Below are 23,445 nucleotides of genomic sequence, written 5' to 3'. Positions count from 1 at the left end.
AGCAGTTCTACGTTAACTCCAGCGTTTAAGACCATTTATTTATTGCGTTATTTTATTTGTACCTACAAATCGAATTCTGCCGTTGAGCCGCAACAGGACAAAAGTGGATACTGGAAGTGATTTCACAAAAGAACTGCACAGTAAATGTTATTTTAGTTCAGTGAAAATTTTAATCAAGACTTACATAAATTCCAATTTAGACAATGTGCAAAAATCCAGACAAAACTCCATCTTTAAGAGCTCCCACTATAGTTTTAGCTTTAGTCTATTTCTATTAATAACAGTATGTCATACAGTGACAGAAACCACATGAGCAAGTCTGTTAGAGATGACTGAGCAGCTCTGGTCCGTGATGAAGCATTAGCTCGTTTATGTTGCATAGCTAAGAGCAGGAGCAGCAGCCATCGTAAAGGCGGAATTTTGTCCGTGTTTGATTGCTTTGCATTACATTACCAAACATGCCTTTGGGCATCTGACTACACTGAGGGTTAGAAGACTAAACGAAAATTAAATTAGTCACAAAAACTGTAGTGTGCCGTATTACAATAGGATACAATACTAAAGAATACAGACTGTGATGCAGGTCTGAGAGACATCAACCAAAAGACAGCAACATGGGAGCTCAAGTCTAGACAGGAGTAACATAAATCTACTTTTATTGTGTTTTTCCCAGCGGCTTAAAACATCTACTTGGGCCAAAACGTTGTGCAGGTTTCAAAACAAGTGAATATAAAAGATAAAAGGCCCTAAAATATAATAATGAACATCAGATAAATATGCCTATAGATCTTCACCAACATAACCCAGCTGTGAAAAATGAGAAGTGCCCGTTTATGCACCGAGGCAGTCTCTTGCATTCCTGTGTGCATCGATGGAGCACCAACTACGGTCAGTACATTCAGCAAGACCAAAAGAATCAGCTCCAGGTGTAAAAGTAAACAGGCTCCCGACTGCTTTTACAGTGACCTAGGCCGATCTCCCAGAAGCCCATTCTAATATAATGAACACAAGACACAACAGAATCATTCCCAAAAAAAAACCCAAACCAGAGCTTACAAGTAATAACAGACCACAAGTGAGCGGTTATTAAAATTGTCATATGGTTTCTGGTCCTTGAGCAAAGGCGTCTTCAACACCTTCTATTACAAAGACAAAGAAAAAAGGGGGACAGGTGATACAAATAACAAAAACATTATGGGCGGAGCTTTAAAAATGTTTTTTAAAGTCATGTGACGCACCTTTTAATATAAACATTCTGCATATTTGGGTAAGTAATTTGCTAAAATACTTTAAAACTATTTAAAACTACAACTCTGTGCATGAAGACAAAATATAGAAACTCTTGACCTCAACTGTTAGAGTTGCTGATTAAAATCAGCCTTATAAAGAGAGTTTCTTCCCGTGTAGATCACAGAATGCAATCTGCGATGCAGCACTGGACTCTACCTATCAGTGTGGTTGGGTTAGACAGTTGATCCAGCTTATATTACAGCCTATAAATCCAGGCTAAACGGATTTTTTGTGCGATGTGTACTCGTTTAAAACAATTCCAGCCTGAAGGTTGCCATGGTGACAGTAACCAGCCCAGTGCCAGTGGACTCCTGACCATAAGGTTAGCAATACTGGTCTCTGATTGGCCAGTGTGGTCCACATGACCTCGATCCCAGATGATGTGGACAACAGTATGAAGCTTCATTTTCCCTCAGTGATGTAGCGGAGGATGGCATTGGGAATGTCCAGCGTTTCATCTTTCTCCAGCACGATGTCGTAAGAGCCAACATACGCGTCCCTCCTTTCCTCAACCTTAAACAAGACAAGCAAAAGAAAGCAATTCAAATTTTAAAGAAACAGTTATTTAAACTACATCAAAAGAATAAAGTGGATAAATAAGGGCACCAGAGCTACAAGGCTAAGGCTGGGCCTACACTACACGACTGCCTGATTTTAAGCCTGATTTGCGCCTCGCGACAAACTTTCACAACGTGAAGCGATGTTCTAGGGCGGGAGCTCGATCAGAAGCGAGTGATGGTGCGGATGATCTGGTAGTGTGAGGAGCAACGGGTGACTCCTGTATCGTGAGGTCAGAGATTCACTCAACGAGTTAAGCGAACAACAGCCAATCTGAGAGCTAGCAGAGCAGAGAAACAGGTGAAGAGTTTCTCATGAACAGCGGAGCGAAGACAGAGGAGCTGCATGTAAAACACAGGCCGATAAAACTCGAAATCAATCTTATAATGTTGGATCCAGACTTCAGATCACTCTCTTCACATTTTCAGCTCAGCTGGCAGTTTGTAGTGATGTGTTTCTCCGGCTCTCCCTGTATCAGTGTTTGTCAACCCCAGATCAATCCCCAGTTTACGTCTTCACTATGCATAAAAGCACAAGTAGGTTCAGCTTTGTTTCCGTCACGTGATCTGAGGAGAGCTGGGAGTTTGAGTTCTTATTCGTAGCCCACACTCATTGTGTGTGTTATACTCTCTTGTTGCCTTGTCGTCTAGTGTGAGCACCTCACGACAAAAAGACAAGAAATATTGTGACAACCTGACGTTAAGTTTGTGGCGCTCTCTATTATAGTTATAGTTATTATAGAAGTTCTGTAGTGAATGCCCAGCCTAATGTGGCTAATGAGTAATGGGAGTGTATAACCCACCAGTTAACATTGGGCAAAACTCGGGTCTTAATTATCGCATACTTGCCTCAAACCGTGCTAAAGTTAAGGAATCTCAAACAGACTAACTGAAACTACATTTTTGGCCAAACTATCCCTTTCAATTTTCATAATCTAAAACCAAAACATCAAAAGCCAATGATAAAGATCAACGTTGCAGCTTTAACCAGTTACCCTATCTTACCTTATCATTGAGGTAACCAATGCGTAGAATGTTCTGGACGTTTTGGACTCCGTCGGCCATCGTCAGGTCCCCCATAGAGTCTCCCAGCAGCAGAATGTTGGGGCGGTCCTGAAGCTGCTCAAACTGATCTGGGTTCAGTAAGGCGCCCTCCCTTTTATTGAACGTGTGGATCAACTGCCCTTTAAACGAGCATAAAAGACCCTGAAAGAGAAGAGCGGGTGTTTTCATTTATTCACTACCTTTCTGTAAACAGGTATCACACCTCTTTTACAACAGCTAACCAACCATAGTGTGTGCAGCCGTCATGTAAATAAAGAGCTTAATGCTTAATGGCTTCACAGTCCAAATCAGGAATTGCTGCACTGATATTGTAGATACAATTGTAGCAAAAATTGAATTTACAGTTCCCCTGTAAACGTAGTCCACATTTTGGGCGGCTGAAGTTTGCTTTTTTAATTCTGTAATGGATAAACAAAACTAATATAGCTAACACATAATGCAAGATTACATCCCACTAGTTGACAAAGTGCTAGCTTTAAGACTCATCACACAGACATGTGCCTCAGATTTAGTTGCCTTGGTATGTAATTCCAAACAGACTTGATTAATTTTAGTATTAAATCAAAAGACAACTATGTTAACTAGCTAAGTTCGCTTAGTTGTTGACAGCTTCAAAAATGAGCCAGATCAGGATTAAACTGCTCACATTTGCGATTAAAACATTTTGTTTGCAGATAATACTGACACAAACAGGTAATCTATATAGAGGAAATTTACATGCTCGCTTATGCAGTCCATTAAGGCAATGCAGTGCATTAAACCTTAGCTATATCAGCCTCAAAGTTCCAGTGCAAAATGAGCGACCAAACATGTCCTGACTCAATACACACTTACACAAACACACACAAAAAAACTAGGGTTCTTCAAAGGTTCTTTAAATCAAGAAAAAAATTCTATATAGAACCATGAAGTTCCACAACACGTTCTCAACAACCCTTTCATGATGCAGTAAACCCTTTAATAATGCCAAGGGTTCTCAAGTCTGTTCACGCTTCTATACACAGATATTTTCTTGACTGAAGAACCCTTAAAGAGCCAGCATTTTTTTAAAGAGTGCATTTGTGGTAAAAGGACAACTGGGGGAATGTTTTGCTTCATGACATCAGCCTAACGTCCATTTTTGGTTCTAATTCTGTTCCTGAAGGAAGAACTGAGAAAGAGACACTCACGTTTTTGTCAAACTCCATGTAGTTGGAGAAGACTCGTACGTTGGGGTGGAACACACCGTTGTGTTCGATCACCTCTTCCAGGATATCTCCCAGTCCAGCCGAAAAGATGAGCAGAGGGATGGAGTGATCCTTCAATGAGCCGAAGAAAACCTCATACCCGTCCCTGCACACATCCACACAGAGTCACCGTTATAATCCTACGTGGACATCACGCAGTGTAACGTTACTAAGGGTGTAAAATGCATTCATAGATCTTAATGCAGTGATCTGAGGATAAAGAAACCCAGAGGCCTTTAAGAGTTCATAGATCGACACATTTCCAGCAGTCAGTCAGGGTCAGTTGGACGTTAGGCTAAACAATTCACTGAACCACCTTCACCCATTCACTAGAATTACCTCATAGGAAATCCAGCCTACATCATTAAAACCATGCAGGGGGGGGTATCAAGGTATTTCATGTCATTAGGCTCTGCTGTAGGGAAACTCATAAAAAGATCAGAAACTCTCATGACAAACATGTCAGTGATGTTAACTTAAATAAGTTAAGCTACATTCCAGTGATGTGGGTCCGTATTTTTGTTGGATCGTTTAAAATCAAGTCAGGATAAAAAGCTTACTTTCACCACAGAACATGAACTAAACTGAGACTGAAGCACATGGCTGTATCAGAAGCCCCACGCGCCCATTCGAGATGCCTGCCAGTGTCCCAAGAGATCGTGATCCGTGAACACAAACTTCCCTTAGATTTAATAAGCTTAATATTTCCTTTGCATCATGCAAAATTCAAATAACTCAATACTTGATTCACACAAATATGTCTTTTTCTTTTAAACACAAGACAGACTACTGCAAATACTATTCTATTACCATACTATACTATTCATTTATTCATTACGGAGTAGTTTAGTTAGTATGATGGTTTTCTTGAAAAGAAAAAAAATGTACAAAAATACACAAACTAACAAAATTCTGGTAGTTTGGTTGGTTCAAATTGTTACAGCGCCATAAATAAATCAACAAAAAAAACCCCAACAATTATAGTTCACTTTTTAAACTCTGGTTTCACTCATCTACTTTTTTCTTTGACCCATCCAATGATTTCAGCTTCAAAATCCAACATGCAAAAGTGACCATCTAAAAAACCGAGGAAAGAAAAACTTCAGCAGACAGAAAAATGAAAGTAAAGGTAAAAATGTGTGGGAAGGTTAGGGAAGGTTAGGATAGCTCGAATGACGAATTAGACACGAAACTATTTGAGAAGCGGGATGGTAGGAGGGCTGGGCAATATGACAAAATACAATACAGATATCGATATTGTGATACATAGATACAATAAATAGATAAATTACTTCACAGTATGTCACAATATGCTTTTCTGAGCATAACACGTACAATGTCACTGCTTAAAACATTTTCCATCTGCATGAGAGCATAATCAGTCCTGTTTATATGAAATGTATGTGAAATGATTAGATACATAGGTTTGATAGTCATTTTTAAATGTGATACTACTTGTATTGTTACTTGTCTATTTAAACTAATTCGATGTCCAGAAAAAAATATTTTTTTACATTTACATTTACGGCATTTGGCTGACGCTCTTATCCAGAGCGACTTACAATTGGATCATTTTACACAGTTAGGCCAAGGCAGTGTTAGGAGTCTTGCCCAAGGTCTCTTATTGGTACAGTGTATGGTGTTTACCTAGTTGGGGATTGAACCCCAGTCTACAGCGTAGAAGGCAGAGGCATTACCCACTACACTATCCAACCAGTGTATGTATGTTATATTACATTTTTGCCTTACCACCCAACTCTAGATGGTAGGTCTAGCAATAATGAAGAACAATAAGACAGTAAACACAAATAAACAGGGGAACAGTGAGCTGATCTATCTGATGAAGCCGATGCTGTAATGGTAACTAATGGAGAAGACAAAGTGAGATAATAACCAGCGAGATCTGAGGATTAACACTGTGGATTAAATGTGGGGAACTATTTCGCAAGGTCAGTGTTGCCCTCTTACTTTGTGTTACAACTGTTGATTAATGACCTCAAAGTAATTTATGGCCCATTTAACCACTCAAACACTTTAAAAGGGTAGTCTTATTGTAAAGCGGTGCCCAATAATGTAAGTAATATTTTTTTTTTTGCTATTTATAGATTCAGCAAACTGTAGGAGTTTGTGTGTGTGTAGACATGCATGTTGTGTTGGTAGGGAACGTAACAGAGGTTTGCCCCGCCTCCTTGTGTAAGAGCACAGGTCTGCCACTGGTAAAACAGATTATATTGGTTTATAATATTATTCAATGATGTATTAAGTATGAATATGAAGCAAAAAAACGTGCGTGTGTATTCCACTACTGCATAGATAATGAGCTGTGTCCAAAAGGAATCATGACTGAATCGCACTGCTGATAATGACCTGAGCATGGCGTCCGACTCCCTGACTGCTTTGGCCAGCTGATCCTTCTTGATTCGCTGCTGGACCAACAGGTCATGAGCCTGAGTCCACCTGTTGATAAAAACACATGCAGAGCTTTGGATCACCCTTACGAGATGCAGTTGTCACTGTCGGTAACAAAAGCATCAACAAGTGGAGAAATTCTGTGGAAAGTGAAGAATCTAAATATTTCAACCTGTTTCCCAGTTTGGAGTGAGTTTGTAAACATTTTATTATGATCTGAATTCTATGAAAAGTTACTGATGTTACTGATTAATGTGTAGAGTCTCGTTTTTCTATTCTCGCGTTTCATGTGATGTCACACTGTATAGCCGAGCCGCCCTCATTTTGAGGAGAAGTCAAGGAGGGACAGTGCTCGTGCAATTCCTTCATTTTGCTGCGCTTTGTGAACGATTCACCTGCAAAACGCAACAGAAGCCGAGAGACTTTAGTGCTCTCAGACTCCAGGCTTGGAGCCCCTGCACTGCATAGTTTAGTGTTTTTCTTACCTCGTTCAGCTCAAGACTGGATTAATTAGCTAATAACATCAGGTATTTTAACCAGGGAAACAACAATTACGCAGGTCAGGGGTTTTAGGACTGGAGCTGAACTCTGCACTAACTGCACTAGCAAACTTCCAAAATCACGACATTCAATCTTATATTTAATATTAATGTTTCTCCGTTTAAATATCATTTAAATCTCCAGTTTAAGTGGCACCAGGAGTTCAGGGGAAGCTAAAAATTCAGTCCTAAATATGGCGGCCACAATAGAAAAATCATGTGATATTTTTGCCATGCTGATGTTTTTGATATCGAAACAAAGTCATAAGTACAGATTTGGACCCGTACAGAATTTTAAACAAATATAAATGTAATTTGCGTAAATATGGTTTTATTTCAATAACGAGAGAGACATCAGTGTCGTCACTTACCATTCCACCATGTGAGGGACCTTGTCCTCCACTGACAGCGAGCTGTCGATCTCGATCGGGTAGTAATGGGACTTTGGGAAGTTTGCCAACTGCATGGGAGATAGAAATGGACTTAAATTAAGCTGCAATTTCATTTAAGCCTTTAAACGGAGAATTAATGCATTTTTCTAAATTTCTTACTATTTCAGTGTTGTCGTTAAGTAAACAAACTCAGAGTTGTTTGATGTGACATTATTGACTTTAAAAGCTACACCACGAATTTATTATGTGAAATGCTTATGAATATGCTGCCTGATATCAGAGACAATGCTTTATGATAGTATTAAGATAAAAATGTATTGTAAGAAGCCAATGCTGTGCAGTTTGTTTTCTTTGAGAACTATTTTAACCACAATGTCTTTGCAGTAAGTTAATGCTTCAGTGGTTCACCGAGTGCAGCAGCAGACAAATAATTTCCTCTTATTTCATTTATGTATTCATATAAAAGTGAATCGGGGGTTATTAAATTGTTTGGAGCAAACCAGGCAGTTTCAGTGAGATGAATCTGGCTGTGTACTGGAATATCAGGCCGGAGCAGTACGGTATACTGGAGGTATTCATTCAATTCAATTCAATTCAACTTTATTGTCATTATACAATACAGGGTAGTACAGTATAACGAAATACTATCGGGCTACTTCTCCAGTGCAGTAATAAAAGATGCATAGTAAACAGTGCAAAGACAAAAGACAGACAAACTGTGCATAGGCAAGTGTTATAGGTGTTTTGGACGTATAGACAGTTAGTGCAAGTATTAGTAATTAGTAATTAGTGCAAGTTAGTACATATTCAAGTGTATCAGGTATATAGACAGAAATGTGCTGGTGAATTGCAGTACAGTACAGTAAATGCAGAAGTACTATTGGTACAAAAAGAGATGTAAACAGTGGTCTGTATATAAAGTGTACAGCAGCATAATGTTCAGGTAACATCTTAAATATACAGTAACAGTATAAATATATAAATATATAAATAAGGCTAGCCAGAGATGAAGTGCACAGCATACAGTCCTCTGAACTGGTGGAGCTCAGTGTGTAGTGTGCTGGGTGGTCAGGCTGATCAGTAACGAACTGATTGTGTTGGCATGTTGGACAGATCGCAACCAGTGCATGAGCAGTATGTAGGAGGTTATTTCCAACAAAACCATAGTCATATTTCAATTTCTTGAACACTGCATTGGTTTGTATTATTATACACATTTAGCTACTGTTATTTGTGCCATAATCAGTCACCTACCTTGGCCTTGCAGTCTTCGCTAATGAGGGAGCTGTTGTCAAGGATGTCTGTGGGGTACAAGGAAACCGTTAATGTTCAACATTCATGTGGTTTTCTTTTTCATTTTCCACCTAAAATGTGCCTAAACCTGGGGAAAGAAAAGGCACCATGTTGGTGTTCCTATTAAACATTAATTATTCTTCCTTTCTTTCGACTCTGCTGTGCATATAGTCAGTCTGACTTCATGCAAATATGGCCAGAGCTTACATCTAAATGATCACAGTAGAATGTAGTTTTGGTGGATATTCTATTTTTGAAGTGTTTACAACTATATTCTATATTATTCATAAACATTTTAAACTTAAACTATCCTTTAAAAATTTCAAAAAATGCCAAACTGAATACTGCAGAAGAGCAGGCTTTGGAATAAACTGAGAATCCTAGAAAATGAAACCAGATACCCACTTTTTGTTTCATTTATGTAAGGTGATGTTAGTTGTAGGAGTCTTGCCCAGGGACTCTTATCAGTGTAGTGTAGAACTACCCAAGTGGGGGACTGAACCCTGCTCTACAGCATAGAAGATGTTTATCCACGACACTATACCAACCACACCGATACTGATATTTAAACCTTGAGCACTAAACTATCATCCAATATTTTTTCTTTAAAAACTACTGAACTTTGAAATGAGCCGTTTTAATTAAAGCACTTCGCTTAAGATGATCCATCAGTAGGTTATCATGCTCAAACTACCCAATCAAGTTACTAACCCACAAGAAGAACTACACATCTGACATCCAGGCGCATGACCCAATTCTGTTACACAGATGAGCCAAAACATTACATAACTGCTCACACATAAAACCAGCAACAATGATGATCTCCTAACTACAGTGCATGTCAAAGTCTGCAATATATTAGATGGTAAGCAAGCAGGCAGCTTTGCAGTTGATGTATATGATGTGAGAGAAATGTGCAGATGTGAAGACCTGAGAAGCTTTGAAAAGAGCCAAATCGTTATGGTCAGATGGTCTGGTTTGAGGAACACGGTGAAGAGCTCAAGGTTTTGCTGTGGCCTCCAAATTCACAGATCTAAATCCCACTGAGCATCTCTAGGCTATGCTGGAACAAGTCAGATCTACAGCTCATTTATTTATTTATTATTTTTTATACATGTGCACTCACTGTGTGATGTTGGGCAGCGTTTTCCATTAAAAGCAAACCTGGTGAGCGTCATGTCGAAGTCAGAAATCACCTTAGCACATAAGAAAGGAACAGAGAGCAGATAAGGTCAGAGAGAACCTTACTGTGCTATACAGACATTTGAGGAGTACATTATTGTAAAACCTTCTCTCATAGCTTCACCTTGCTGGTGTCATCCTACAGACTTTCATCAGTGGTCGGTTTCTGACTTCTAAGAAGTGTCCAGTGAGTGGAAGTGTAATGTAGGTGTTTCCATTAAAGTGGACAGTGAGTGGAAGTCCAAGATAAGTGTTTCTAATGATGTGGCCAGCAAATGGAAGTATAAGGCAGGTATTTCTAACAAAGTGGCCGGTGTGTAGCAGTACCTGTAGTGCACCTGGTCCTGCCCCGTGCATGTTGCGGATGATCTCCTCCACTCTTCCTCGGTCTCTCATAATGACTGAGGGTTTCTTTAGCTCAGGTATCTGTATTTGCAGATGGGGGGGGAGGAGAAACTTAATAATTTGAGCTTTAACTGACTTTATCGCCAGGCACTTAACACTAATCACATCTTCTGAACTGACTGAATGATGGTGTTTTTCCATTTTTATTAAATTTTCAACAAATACTCATTTTATATTTTAAATTAGAAGCCAAATTAAATTAGATTTGCCATAAGCTGACACAGCCCTTTATGTACAGTGCCCTCAACAGCTTTGAGGCGCAAGCTAGGCTTGAAAAGTCGCAAGTCAGCCTAGTTATAGTAGTTTTAACCGTTAAGGCGTTTTTCTCCGTCTTCCGTATCCTCTGTAAATGATGCCTAAAAACATTGAAAACTGTTGAAATATGCTATGCTCAACGATTATGTCTGACAATGACTGGAAAATACTTATGAATATTGCAGTCTTTACCAGAGCTGTCAATCTTCAGCAAATGCTAATTAATGCTGTACTACAAAGTCACTGCTCATGTGAAATTTCTGGGATAGCGAGACAATGAAGAAAAGCAACAATGAACAATGAATTGGATAAAATAAAAAGAATGTTGGCATGCCTAGAAAAAAGAATCTGACATGAAAAGCCACCAACTTTGTGAATTTTCATGAGCCAAAGAATGAAAATCCTTTCATAAGGCAATGAAAGGATTTCTGTAGTTGACTTCATAGAAGCCACGAGCAAACCACTGAGCATTTACCCTGAAGTTGGCTGATGTATTAAAGTGAAACAAAGGCTGCGTTCACATTATCAGGCTGAAGTGGCACTAATCTGATTTTTTGCCCTAATGCGACTCAGAGCGGATGTTTTCAGGACTGTGTGGACACGCAAATCTATCGTTTCAAATCCGACCTGCGTCACTTTCATATGTGGTCCTAGATCAGATACGTATCCGATTCGTGACCTTAATGTGACACTCATGTGCTTTTTTTCCCCTACTGCGCCATCATTCAGCGTTACCATGGCAACAGCACCAAACAGAAGCTAAAGCCTGTAATCAGCGGAAAAGCAAGGCATCTCAGCTTCTGCTCCTTCGTCTCGCTCTAATGATGAAGCTGAGAGCTGATCAGAGTTAATGATCTTGTCAGCGAAGCTCGTTCTGCTCGTTAGTTTGCGCTGATGATGCAGTGATTCAGTCACGTGACGTTACTGAGCAGGATGAGCTCATGAGGGTCATTTCAGGACGAGGTTTGTTTACATTGTGTTGAATCACTTACCTAAACGAGTGTGAACCACCATGTCAGAGAGACTGGATTAGAGCAAAAAGCTAGATTTGAGAAAAGAGGCTTGTAATGTGAACGTAGTCCAATTGTCCACTCACCCTTCTGGACTCAACCACCTCACCATTTGCTTTTAAGTGTTAATGTTTCCAGTTTTAAATTCCAAGCTCAGTTGCGTTTAACAGGTATTTATTTGGATATCAGCTGAAGACAAGAAGCGCATCTACAAAGATTCTAGAGCGGATCACAAAAATAAGGTGCTACCGGCAACTTTTACTGGGCAATATGACAACATATATCGTTATTGTGATAAACTGTGTCACAATATAATACAATACGCTTCTCCGATTATACTGAGGTACTTATCAGTACTTGTTTGATTATAAAGACAGCATAATCAGTTCCATTTAACTGGATGCTGTGCAACACAGTATGCAAAATATTGAAGTTCAGTTTGTGATTCCACCTGATCAGATATCTTTAAAAAATTCATATTGTGATATATTTAGCATCATAAAAATTTCAAAAAAGTATCACAATATTATATTTTTGCCATATCACCCATCTCTTCTGCAATGCTTCACTTCTGTACTAGTTCTGAGCCCAGTGCAATACCATCACCTTCATAATCACTTGTGTTAGAGCTACAGAGGGCCACACACCAACGAGGTTAAAGTGCGAGCGAGGAAGAAAAAGAGCCCAGGCAAAGGCAGAACGCTGGTTCTGGGGAAACAGCAAGATGGAAAAGGAGCAAGATGGATGGAAAGAGAGAGAAACCCATCTGACCTCATACTTTGTCAGCTGATGCCAGATTGCTAGGACATTCCGAACAGGAACATAGATCCATGGGATGTGGAAAATCTGGGCACAGAACCACAGTCTTAGGTTTAGCTGAAATGGGGCGGAAGCTTTATGCTAACCCTGGGAGAATGCAGCAAGAACAGAGAGTCAGAGGGAGCGGATAAAAAGCCTGAAGCTGACAATGAGTGGAAGCATCTATCGCGAGGCAGTGAGATGAGCATGTGGAGCGTCAGCCACAACGGATATGATTATCGTAGCCAGCTAAAATGAAGTTCTTCATAACTTAACTAGGTTACGCTTAAATAGAGCAAAAAGTTATGCTTAATTTTATTGTTGACATTTTGCCCAAATAAGAAATCAGCAGTTTTTCTCTTTAGGAAAAAAATCTTAGTCCCCTTTAAATGATCTACTGTTAGTATTGTTAATAAACTATCTGTACAAACTCAACAGCTTCAAGATGTGGTTCCAATTTTAAATTCCAAGCTCAGTCGCATTTAGGATCTTCATGAAATTAGTATCTTCATAACGTAATTAGGTTATGCTTAAATAGAACCGCAGTCTAAAATGCCTAAATTTAGACCACGTGGATAAACATCGCGGAGAAATGCAAGTTATTTCTACAGGGTTACACACGCAGTGAAATTAATGAAAAAGACATTCAAGCCCAGCATCATCTAAACATTCTTCTGTTCCAGAAAGCCACGATTATGGAATTAAAGCTCGGTTTGACCTATCAGTCAGATTTAAAGTCTATCCGATGCAGATGTTTAAACCTTAAGGCGCCAGTCCCATTTCACCCATCGCCCCTACCTCTTAGCCCTAGCCCTACAGGTTGTGCGTTCACGTCTAGGGGTAGGGTGTCTTGATTTTTGTAAAGATAGAGGGGTGGGGCAAAGTGTTAGGGCTACATGGACGGCCAAACGGAGCGTCATCATGAAAAGAAGAAATGGCTGAGAAAGCGACCAAAGAAACCTACAAACGTGAGAATTTTCTCTGTTAAAAAAATTACGATGTCCACTGTATTGTCTTAGTTTAATGTCATTTCAATGCATCATGGTCCTTTTCTTCATAACAAGCATTAAAAATCCCTAGTAGTTTCCAGGTCACTGTAGCTAGCTAAATTTCTGAAAAATCTGAACAAGACGCTGGGAAATATCTGACTTCAGCTTCATATCACTGAAGAATTAGGGGGTGGACGATAATAAATAATTGCCCCCCTCTTTGAAGGCGTATGATGCCCTAAATGTAACTAAAGCCCAGCAGTGAGGAGCTGAACTTTCCCCTCCTCTGCTGTCACTGCAGACGGGCAGGGTCGCCCACAGAGCAGTGCTGGTAGCCGTTAATGAAGTGATGCTCTTTTATTTGAGGCTTCCATTTCATAGAGGAAGACTTCAATCACTACCCCTTGTAACTCCAAGGGGTAAGGCAGCACTCGAAAACAAGGGGTAGTGGTAAAAATAAGAAATGGGATTGGGCCTAAAAGTTTATATAAGAACATTCAAACTGTGGGCCACTACTGTCCAAGCAGCTTAACATTTGATGAAGCTTGCTGGTTTGTATGAGGTATTTTCATAAGGTTGGCAGTTTGGCTAGCTCAGACGCTCTTATCCAGAGTGACTTACAATTTGACTCTTTTACACAGGTAGGCGAAGGTCGTGTTAGGAGTCTTGCCCAAGGACTCTTATTGATACAGTACAGAGTGCTTGCCCAGGCAGGGGACTGAACCCCAGTCTACAGCGTAGACTGTACAAATGACATTTTGTATGAATGAAAAGTATTTTGAAAAAACTACATAGACTCGTTACTCCTAATATGGGCATGATGCTGACCACAAAATGATGACACGACTTTAGAGGTCTATGTAATTACCCAGTTTAGAGAAGGTCAGTGCCCTGTGTATTTAACTTACACTCACCGGCCACTTTAACAGAAACCTACCTCGTTCAAGTACTAGCTAGTTTCCGCCTTAAAGGGACATTCCAGCCTTAAACTAGTATTTCACCTGTTGTCGGAAGAAAACCTCGTATCTTTAAATGAATTTCTTCCAAATCATTTTGGGCCCTTTCTTTTGATCCATTCTTAAAAAAGTGTACACACAATGTAAAAGGCAACCGGTATTTTCAAATACCTGTTTTTAACACGTTATGTGGTCATGTTATATAATATTCTATAGCGCAGCACTGAATCCTTTAGCCCTGTCGGACTGACAGAACGGTGTATTCTATCACTACAATACCCAGCATGACAAATACAGCATACAACCACTGGGAACCCCACCCAATGGGCTATCACTGATCTGTCACTACAATCCCCAGCATGCCTTGCACAAAAATGTCACGTACCACTCACCTATTGGCTAATAAATGCACTGATATTGAGCTTTTCAGCAGTAAGATTCCTTCTGCATTAGCCAGCTGTCAAACCCAAAAAAAGAAACAACCATGTATCTGTAGTCAGACGTTCTTCTCTTCTTCAGAAAACATCATGGGTAAGTGTTTTTTCTAGTCTTTAAACCAGAAAGTCTAACTATTGAGACTACTTTGGCATTGCTTTAAGAACTGGAGAACATTAATAGCAATGTATGTCAATAAATTACAATACACAATATATCGGCTGGGAACTGTTATTGCAAGAAGACTCTTGTCTAATCATACACTGTCGATACTGTGACCATTCTGTCCAAATGACCTGACCAGATGATGAAGGTGTGAGGCATTCACATCATCCAGCAACCAATTCTGGTCAAAATTCAGCCCTTAACTAGCTACACTTCACCTGTGGCTGGTCAGAATTGGAGGTATATTACAGTAGCTCCACCTTACTGCAAGGCTGATTCCCCAGAAAACAGAAAATCTCGAGCTATGTCAGGTTAAGCTGGGCTTGCTGTGCGTCTCCAGCTCCTCGGAGCGGAATGAATGGCTTTGCTAGTCAGTCAGCGCCCAACTGCCGGCTAGGCTAACGTCAACTGAACTGCTGTCAACACTTACCATTTCCGACAGATACTGTTCAAAATGCGAGCTGAGCTCTCTGTTTCTGGGCGTGAGCTGCGGCTAGGAGTCTAGTTTAAACGTTCGCTCAAAATAAACAAACGTGTCCAAGCTTTAACTGACAAACAGTAGCTTAGCTACCTACACAGAGAGCTAAGATACCGGACACCAGGGCTCAATCCCAAATAGCGCCCTATTATACACATAGTGCACTATGTAAGTGTAGAAGCGCTGGTTCGCGGTGGTTTCGTGCACTATGTAGGGAGTAGGGAGCAGGAAGCCGCTTGAGAGCGCAGCCGCTTTTCTCCAGCACAATAAACCTCCCACACATCCACTCCGGGTTGTACAAACCACTGATGGTGGTTCCGCAACAGAAATCTCAACTAAAACAAAATATAAATATTTTTATTTAATAATCGAAAAATTGAACGCGAAATATCAACTGTAATAATGCCAACTGCCACATGTTAATAATGTCACATACTAATAAAACTGAGATTACTGATGTAATGCAAATAAGTCAAACCAGTACTATCGTTACAGAGGCAGAACAACAAATGACAGACGACCGATGACCGATGGGTGTATGACTGGACGAAAAGGTGCGCTGAAGATACAATAAAAACAACTCGGTGCACTTTATAGTTCTACAGTTACAGACTGTAGTCCTTTTGTTTCTCTGCATACTTTGTTAGCCCTCTTTCAAGCCTGTTCTACAGTGGTCAGGACCCCCACAGTGGTGGACTATTCTCAGTCCAGCAGTGACACTGAGGTGTTTAAGAACTCCAGCAGCACTGCTGTGTCTGATCCACTCAGATCAGCACAACACGCACTAACACACCACCACAACGTCAGTGTCACTGCAGTGCTGAGAATGATCCACCACCCAAATAGTACCTGCTCAGGGAGGGTCCATGGGGGTCCTGACCACTGAAGAACAGGGTAAAAGGGGGCAAACAAAGTATCAGAGAAACAGATGGACACAAAGTGCACCTATACAGTAAGTGGAGCTGATAAAATGGACAATGAGCGTAGAAACAAGCAGGTGGTCATAATGTTATGCCTGGCTGATGCCGCTAACATGATTAATTCATTTTAAAGGAATTAAATCAACTTAAACAGGGTAAATGGAGTCAAATCAGTTTATGGAACAGTATATGGAAGAATGGAAGGATGGGGAAGGAACAGATTAATAGAACAGGTGCATAACAAATATGGATGGGTAAAAAAGCAGAAATGATTTGCTGATTTGGAAAAAAAAAAACACAAAGGAGAAACTCACGGTTGGTCTAAAGTTCATTCGGGGCAGTGGAGGTTAGGGAGCTGGCTCTGTGACCAGAAGGTTGCCGGTTCGATCCCCAGTACCAACAATCCATGGCTGAAGTGCCCTTGAGCAAGACACCTAACCCCCAATTGCTCACCAGGCACCATGGATAGGGCTGCCCACCGCTCTGGGCAAGTGTGCTCACTGCCCTCTAGTGTGTGTGTGTGTGTGTGTATTCACTTCACGGATGGGTTAAATGTGGAGGTGGAATTTCCCCGGTTGTGGGATTAAAAAAATATCACTTAATATTCAGCGGTTATTTTATTCACTGTGAGATGTTGGTGACATTTCTGCAGAACATTCTGTTCCTGGTCACGGCGCTGAATGAATCTATCATGAAAACAAAAAACACTGGGGTGTGTTTTAGAGGCACTACAGCTTATAGAAGTGACACAGCACCACTGGCAAAAATACTGAATGTGTAAATTTAAATCAAAATCTGGTTTCAGTGGTGCTGACTTTCATGGCAGTGGGCGGGGTTAAAGTTGTACTGCAGCCAGCCACCAGAGGGCGTCAGAGACAATTTGGCAAAGTGCTCTGGAGATTAGCGTTTACCCTCACCCAACGCTCTGAATTCAGTTGATGAAGGCGTTGCTCGTCAGCTGATGAGCTGAATCAGGTGGGTTTAATGCTGCAGTGTTTTGACCCTGAGGACTGGAGCCTGACACACGTGGTCTAGAACATGTTTCAGAATTACTAATGAAACTCTGTGACTTTGGCTCCATCTAGTGGAGAACACAGTTATAACATCAAGCTCTTAATAATGAATAATATTAAGATCTTTCATTACTTAAACTAACAGTTTACAAACTCAACTGAACCTGATAGAAATCACTCTGTTTAATAATCTGAACATGTTGAGTCTTTTCATATGTCAGCAAAAGTGCTCTAATCTTTCATTCACTCCCCGACAAGCACTGAAACGCCCGCAAATCTAAATCTACACCTCCGTTACTGCATGACTTCATCCAAGACCCTCTACACGGGGCTGAAAGTTTGACAGACAGAAAAAAATGAGAGAACTGTCATTTTCTTTGATAAAATAAAGAACAAGAAACTATTTTTTCAAAAACATCATAATTATTGCCACACCTGCATTTATGTCACTGTGTACAGGGGCAACAATGTGTGTATACAAATATACGAGATGCATACAGAGCCGTGCCCCGCCCCCACCTTGGCCTCTCCGATCACATCTCCATCATGGTCCCTGCCTATCATCCCCTACTGAGACGCTCCAAACCCACACAGAAGACCATTACTGTGTGGCCCAGTGATGGTGACTCTATACTGCAGGACTGCTTTGAGTGCACAGACTGGCAGGTGTTCAGGGATGCTGCTGTGCATTTTATATATATATATATATATATATATATATATATATATATATATATATATATAATAAACAGTCATGTTCTGGATGTTAATGTGCTTAATCATTTCCAAGCCCAGTATTATATGTAGTTAAAAAGCAGCTCCTGGTTTGACCAATCAGTGCTTCAGTAAATTGAGCTCATGATGTAATTGATGATATTAACGAGTCTCTGTGGTGGCTGTGAAGGTGTCAAGGAAAAATATGGACCCAAGAAACCTGGGGTCTGATGCCACTAGTGCATGAGCATGACCTTGTTGTTACTGTTAGGAAATAGACATGGGTACGCAATCAGGGTATGGATAGTTCTGGGCTCTGATTAGGAACTGCATTTTGCTGTACTGCACTGCTCACTGTTCCTCTGATCAACCCTTTCATGGTCTGGTTCTGGGACTGTGCAGGTCACTGAAGCAATGAAGGGGCGAACTTGGTAGCAATGGTCTTGAGATACATCAGGGCCATTAACGTGTTTGGGAGGTAAAGTCTCTAAATATTCTAACGCTCATCATCACTGACTGACACTAGAAATGCTAGTCTACCTATTATTACATCATACATACAATTGAATTCTGTTCAAATTCATTAATCCCTACATTATGAAGACTAGAGATCTCTGGACACACTAAGCTTCCAGTCAAATCATTAGAGTGTGATTTCAGAACTTTGTATTTTGAAAGTGATCAAGATCCACTCCAAAAGAATAGAATAGAATAGAATAGAATGCCTTTATTGTCACTATACACAGTACAATGAGATTAAAAGCAACTCCATCTCAGTGCAAACACACAATGTAAACAAATGACACGGAATAGGGGAGGGGTTGTGCACAGTTCTATGCGTTTGTATATATGTGTATATATGTATATGAAATAAATATAGAAACAAAATAAAAAACTATGTATTTACAAGATATAAATATGGAGATATTTACAGCTGTGTTGTGTGTCACTAAATATTGCACATTGCTAAATATTGCACATATTCCAGTATAACTGCACATGTACAGTATGATTGCACATTTCCGTATGCAGAGTATTGCACAGTAGCTGGTAATGGAGTCTGGGAATAGACTGGTATGTAGGTGGGTAATGGAAGTCTGGGGATAGACTATCAGTGCATCTGTGAGTTGAGAAGTGTTATTGCTTTTGGGAAAAAACTGTACTTAAGTCTGTTTGTCCTTGATCTGATGCATCTGTACCGCCTTCCTGAGGGCAACAGGTCAAACAGTACAGATCCGGGGTGCGAGCTGTCCATTGTGATGCGTTTCGCTCTGCTGACGCAGCGGGAAGTGTAGATGTCCATCAGGGATGGGAGAGGGCAGCCAAGTGAAAGGATTCAGTGTTCATACATAATAATGTTGTTCTTTGATGGACCAACTAAATGTAGCCTAAAAACATTGTCCATATGACGTCTGGTGCTTGGTGTTAAATGCTGGTTGTGGTGGTGATCAGCATAATCATTTCCATTGATGCTGACCAGCATATGAGCATCCAAAACACAGCATACTGTAGCTTCCCACTACTGGCTGGCACTGGCTCTGAGAGACTCTGGAGGTGTGGCTTTGCAGATGGCCACCAAAAGAAGAGGCCGATTCATCAGAAAGAAATTTCTACTTCAACGTGTCTTTGTGAGTCATCAGAACATCCCAAACTAGGTCTCGCTCAGGGACATGAGGAAATTACCATAATAGAATTTTCATGAGTGTTTCTTTTGGTTTGAAGCAAACATGTGGGTGTCTGTTTTATTGGAAAATGTGTAGGAAAATTTATGAAAACTTTATTTAGTGACTCAAAGGAAAATATTTCCTTGTATTCCAGTCATACAGTTGCAATGACACCTCATATGAAAGGCCAGGTAATGTGTGCTGGGAAACAAAATGCTTCAGATTGTCACTGAGGGTGCAGCTCCTTCTTGCACCATAAAGTCTTCCAACTAATTCCATCTCATTACCAAGCCCAACAGGCATTAATCGCTTCACAGCAGGGGAGTGGGGTACATGGGGGCTGCTTTCCCTTATGAACATTTTTGTAGCTTTAGTCATTCTAGTGTTAACCCTTAAATGGCCAGTGTTGGCTGTAAAATCAGTAAGTTAAGTGATACTTTTTAAATCCCACCTCCGCATTTAACCCATCCGTGAAGTGAAACACCACATACACACTAGTAAATACACACACACTAGGGGGCAGTGAGCACACTTGCCCGGAGCGGTGAGCAGCCCTATCCATGGCACCCAGGGAGCAAGTGGGGATTAGGTGTCTTGCTCAAGGATGCCTCAGTCATGGACTCTCAGCACTGGGGATCAAACCAGCAACCTTCCAGTCACAGGGCCAGTTCCCTAACCTTCAGTCCACGACTGCCCCCAAGACTTGGGCCAAAAGTACTGAGGTAAATCAACCAACGCTGATCTGCCGCAACATAAACGTGGCCCTTTCGCTTCATCCACAACATCCATGTAAGAATTGGCTCTGAAACGTAAATACAAGTTAAAACCTCACACAGCTGTCCAACATGGCTAATATGTGCCCAGAGGTCATACCAACACTCGCATAGGTCAGTCACAATCAGGCCCAGAGCCGTCTGCCTTGTTCTCACTGACTCTCTTCATTCACTATCTAGCTCTCTACCACTGCTGCTCTCTCCCTCATCGAGCCAAACTTTGGATCTTTTTCTTCTTCTTTCAGCTGCTCCCTTTACGGGTCGCCACAGCGGATCATCTACCTCCATCTTGCCCTATCCATTGCCTCCTCTACTTTCACACCAACCATCTCCATGTCCACCTTCACTACATCCATAAACCTTCTCTGAGGTCTACCTCTTCTCCTTCTACCCGGCAGCTCCATCTCCAACATTCTTTGCCCAATATACTTTGCTCCACCTTCACTGTCCCTCTGATCTGCTCATTTCTAATCTTGTCCAGCCTTGTCACTCCCAACGGAAATCTCAGCATCTTCATCTCCGCCACCTCCAGCTCAGCCTCCTGTCTTTTAGACAGATCCACAGTCTCCAAACCAAACATCATAGCAGGACGCACTACTGTCTTGTAGACCTTCACTTTCACTCTTGCTGCTGTCCTTCTGTCACACATCAGCCCTGACACCCGTCTCCACCCACTCCATCCTGCCTGCACCCTCTTCCTCACCTTTTTTTTTTCGAGCCAAACTTTGGATAATGCAGACATACCAAGTCTCCCGGAAGTCGCGGGAGTCTCCCGCATATCAATAGTGTCTCCCTGATGCCCGGAAGTCAGATAAAATCTCCCGGAATCCAGAAATAGTGGCCCAAGAGTGAACACAAACGCGCGCGCAGGCGACACGGACTTTTCCCCCAATCGCGTGTGGGAAAGAGGGGGACAGGGAGAGGGCGGCGCTCCCCTCGTGTGCATATTCATGAAGCGCATGCAAAACAAAGAGGGTTCTGATTGGCCTGTTCTCTCCAAAGAGTCTGTGAGGCAGCCAATCAGTTTTTAGTGTGGGCGGGCAGTGTTTTCCCCTCCTGGGGCCTCATTTATAAAACTTTGCGTGGAATCTGGAGTGAAAATGTACGTGCGCTCAAAACCAGGAAATTGCGTGCGCACAAAAAAAATCTGATTTATAAAACCCTGCGTACGCACACCTGCACGTTGTTTCCTCTTTATAAATCACAACCATCTTCAAACTGAGCGCAGCTGAATCAGCCGCACGTTCCGCCTCCGCCCCGCCCACTTTTACCCATAAATGGTCAATGCAAATCACTCATAAATATTTAAATAGCAGCTTGCCCCATTCTTTTTGAAGCGGAATAATGGACGAAAAAACGAAAATTTGGAGAATGTGAAGTGGAAGTCCTTGTTTCAGAGGTCGAGGCAAGGAAAAATGTGTTGTTTGGGAGCCTTAGTAGTGGAGTGACAAACAAACGCAAGTTTGTTGAGTGGCAACATGTGGCTGCAGCTGTTAACCATGTAAGCTCTACAAGCCGCACTGTTGCAGAAGTAAAAAAGAAATGGTCTTGAAAAGTAGATGCAAAGAAACGGATTTCTTTGCACAGGAAGAGTGCAAGTGCTACTGGTGGGGGAAAGGCCACACTTTCTCCGTCTCCTTTTCATGAGAGGATGGCATGTTTAATTGGGGAACCCCTGTTAAGTGGCGTGGTGACTGAAAAGGAGGGCGATACAGACTTGGCTGATGAACCCATCACTGGTGAACCAGGTAAAAACAAATTATCCATAATCGTACATAGTTTTAATAAAGACGCAATAATCAGACTTTTTTTTCCTAGAATGGTTTATTAAATTATTTAACCATCACTGTTTTTTAGAGAGGACTGTGGGAGTGGACAGCAGTCATTCAGCTGAAGACTGCCAACCCGGCCCCAACGGTGTCTCCGGTGCCCCGGTTGCCTCCAGCGGTGTCTCCGGTGCCCCGGATGCCTCCAGCGGTGCACCACGTGCTTTAAGCGGAGGTCGTGTTCTGACTGAGGCTGTTTTACAAACACAAATAAACACAATTACAGCAATTGACAATTTAACAAATGAGCTTAAAGAGATTAAGGGGATACTGTCTGAAATGTCAAGTACATTAAAAGAACTTGTTAAAAAATACCTTTGCGTTTCTCTCCAATTATTTATAATCGACGCATCACGTCCTCGCGCAGTCTGACTGCTTGAATATTACGTGCGTCAGGTGGGTAAACATGTGGGTCTGGTTCAGGGTCATTTGCTTGTTGGTCGGTCATTATCAGGGGGAGACCATTCTGCTGTGCCATGTTGTGTAGCACGGCACATGCTCTCACTATCCGGCAGACTTTCTCTGGGTTGTAAAGCAGTCTCCCACCTGATGCATCTAAACAGCGCCATCGGCCTTTTAGCAGCCCGATGGTGCGTTCTACAACAGAGCGTGTCAGAGTGTGCACGTCACTGTAGCGTCTCTCCTCTGTGCTCTGTGGGTTTGGAAATGGAGTGAGGAGCCAGCGCTTGAGCGGGTAGCCACTATCACCTAAAGAAATGAATCAGAGATAATGTTGCATTTACTGCTAGGGCAACTGCTTAAATTAAAATAATAATAATACATTTTAAACTTTACCAAGAAGCCAACCATCCCCTACAGCTCCATTTTCAAGACGGGTTCCTACACTGCTGTTCCTCAGAATAAATGAGTCATGAGTAGAACCAGGCCATCGAGCAACTACGTTGGTTAAGGTCATTGTAGCATCGCATATGACCTGTACGTTTATAGAATGAATTTGCTTTCTGTTGATGAAAGCAGCTTCATTCTGGCTTGGTGCTCTTATGGCAACATGAGTGCAGTCAATTGCTCCGATTACATTTGGGAAACCGGCCACTGCTGCGAATTGCACTTTAATGTCAGCCTGTTCACTC

General features: G+C 41.4%; 1 protein-coding gene and 1 long non-coding RNA gene across 7 annotated transcripts; one reads left to right on the top strand and one right to left on the bottom strand.

The window, feature by feature from the left end:
- Positions 1-161: 161 nt before the first annotated feature.
- Positions 162-15,564, bottom strand: LOC108431378 (7-methylguanosine phosphate-specific 5'-nucleotidase-like). Of its 5 annotated transcripts, none has more exons than XM_017704462.2 (10): positions 15,397-15,564; positions 12,395-12,469; positions 10,281-10,379; positions 9,898-9,967; positions 8,733-8,779; positions 7,458-7,546; positions 6,506-6,595; positions 4,082-4,244; positions 2,853-3,053; positions 162-1,803 (listed from the first exon to the last, which is right to left on the bottom strand). In XM_017704462.2, exons 1-10 carry the CDS (start codon positions 15,397-15,399, stop codon positions 1,693-1,695), a joined length of 948 nt encoding a protein of 315 aa, XP_017559951.1. In that variant the 5' UTR covers positions 15,400-15,564; the 3' UTR covers positions 162-1,692. The 5 variants fall into 5 exon arrangements, with proteins under 5 accessions (XP_017559951.1, XP_037399807.1, XP_037399808.1 ...); XM_037543910.1 differs by having other exon boundaries at positions 12,402-12,469; XM_037543911.1 differs by lacking the exon at positions 15,397-15,564 and adding an exon at positions 14,759-14,775.
- LOC108431376 lies at positions 14,782-22,668 on the top strand. 2 transcript variants are annotated; one of them, XR_005131290.1, is made up of 3 exons: positions 14,782-14,897; positions 22,116-22,276; positions 22,386-22,668. It is a non-coding gene; the product is annotated as an uncharacterized LOC108431376 (long non-coding RNA). The 2 variants fall into 2 exon arrangements; XR_005131289.1 differs by lacking the exon at positions 14,782-14,897 and having other exon boundaries at positions 22,065-22,276.
- The last annotated feature ends 777 nt before the right edge of the window (positions 22,669-23,445 follow it).

The sequence above is a fragment of the Pygocentrus nattereri genome, chromosome 13 (assembly GCF_015220715.1).
Source record: "Pygocentrus nattereri isolate fPygNat1 chromosome 13, fPygNat1.pri, whole genome shotgun sequence".
NCBI lineage: Eukaryota > Metazoa > Chordata > Actinopteri > Characiformes > Serrasalmidae > Pygocentrus > Pygocentrus nattereri.
The sequence above is the reverse complement of the archived record's forward strand: the minus strand, read 5'-3'. Positions and strand labels throughout refer to the sequence as shown.

What these genes read in the sequence shown, in the direction of transcription:
- LOC108431378 (XM_017704462.2), bottom strand. An exon ending in ACGCTGCCCAACATCACACA is followed by an intron (nt 8,780 to 9,897) that starts GTGAGTGCACAT and finishes TGTACCCCACAG; the next exon opens with ACATCCTTGACAACAGCTCC. An exon ending in TTGGTTACCTCAATGATAAG is followed by an intron (nt 1,804 to 2,852) that starts GTAAGATAGGGT and finishes GTCTTGTTTAAG; the next exon opens with GTTGAGGAAAGGAGGGACGC.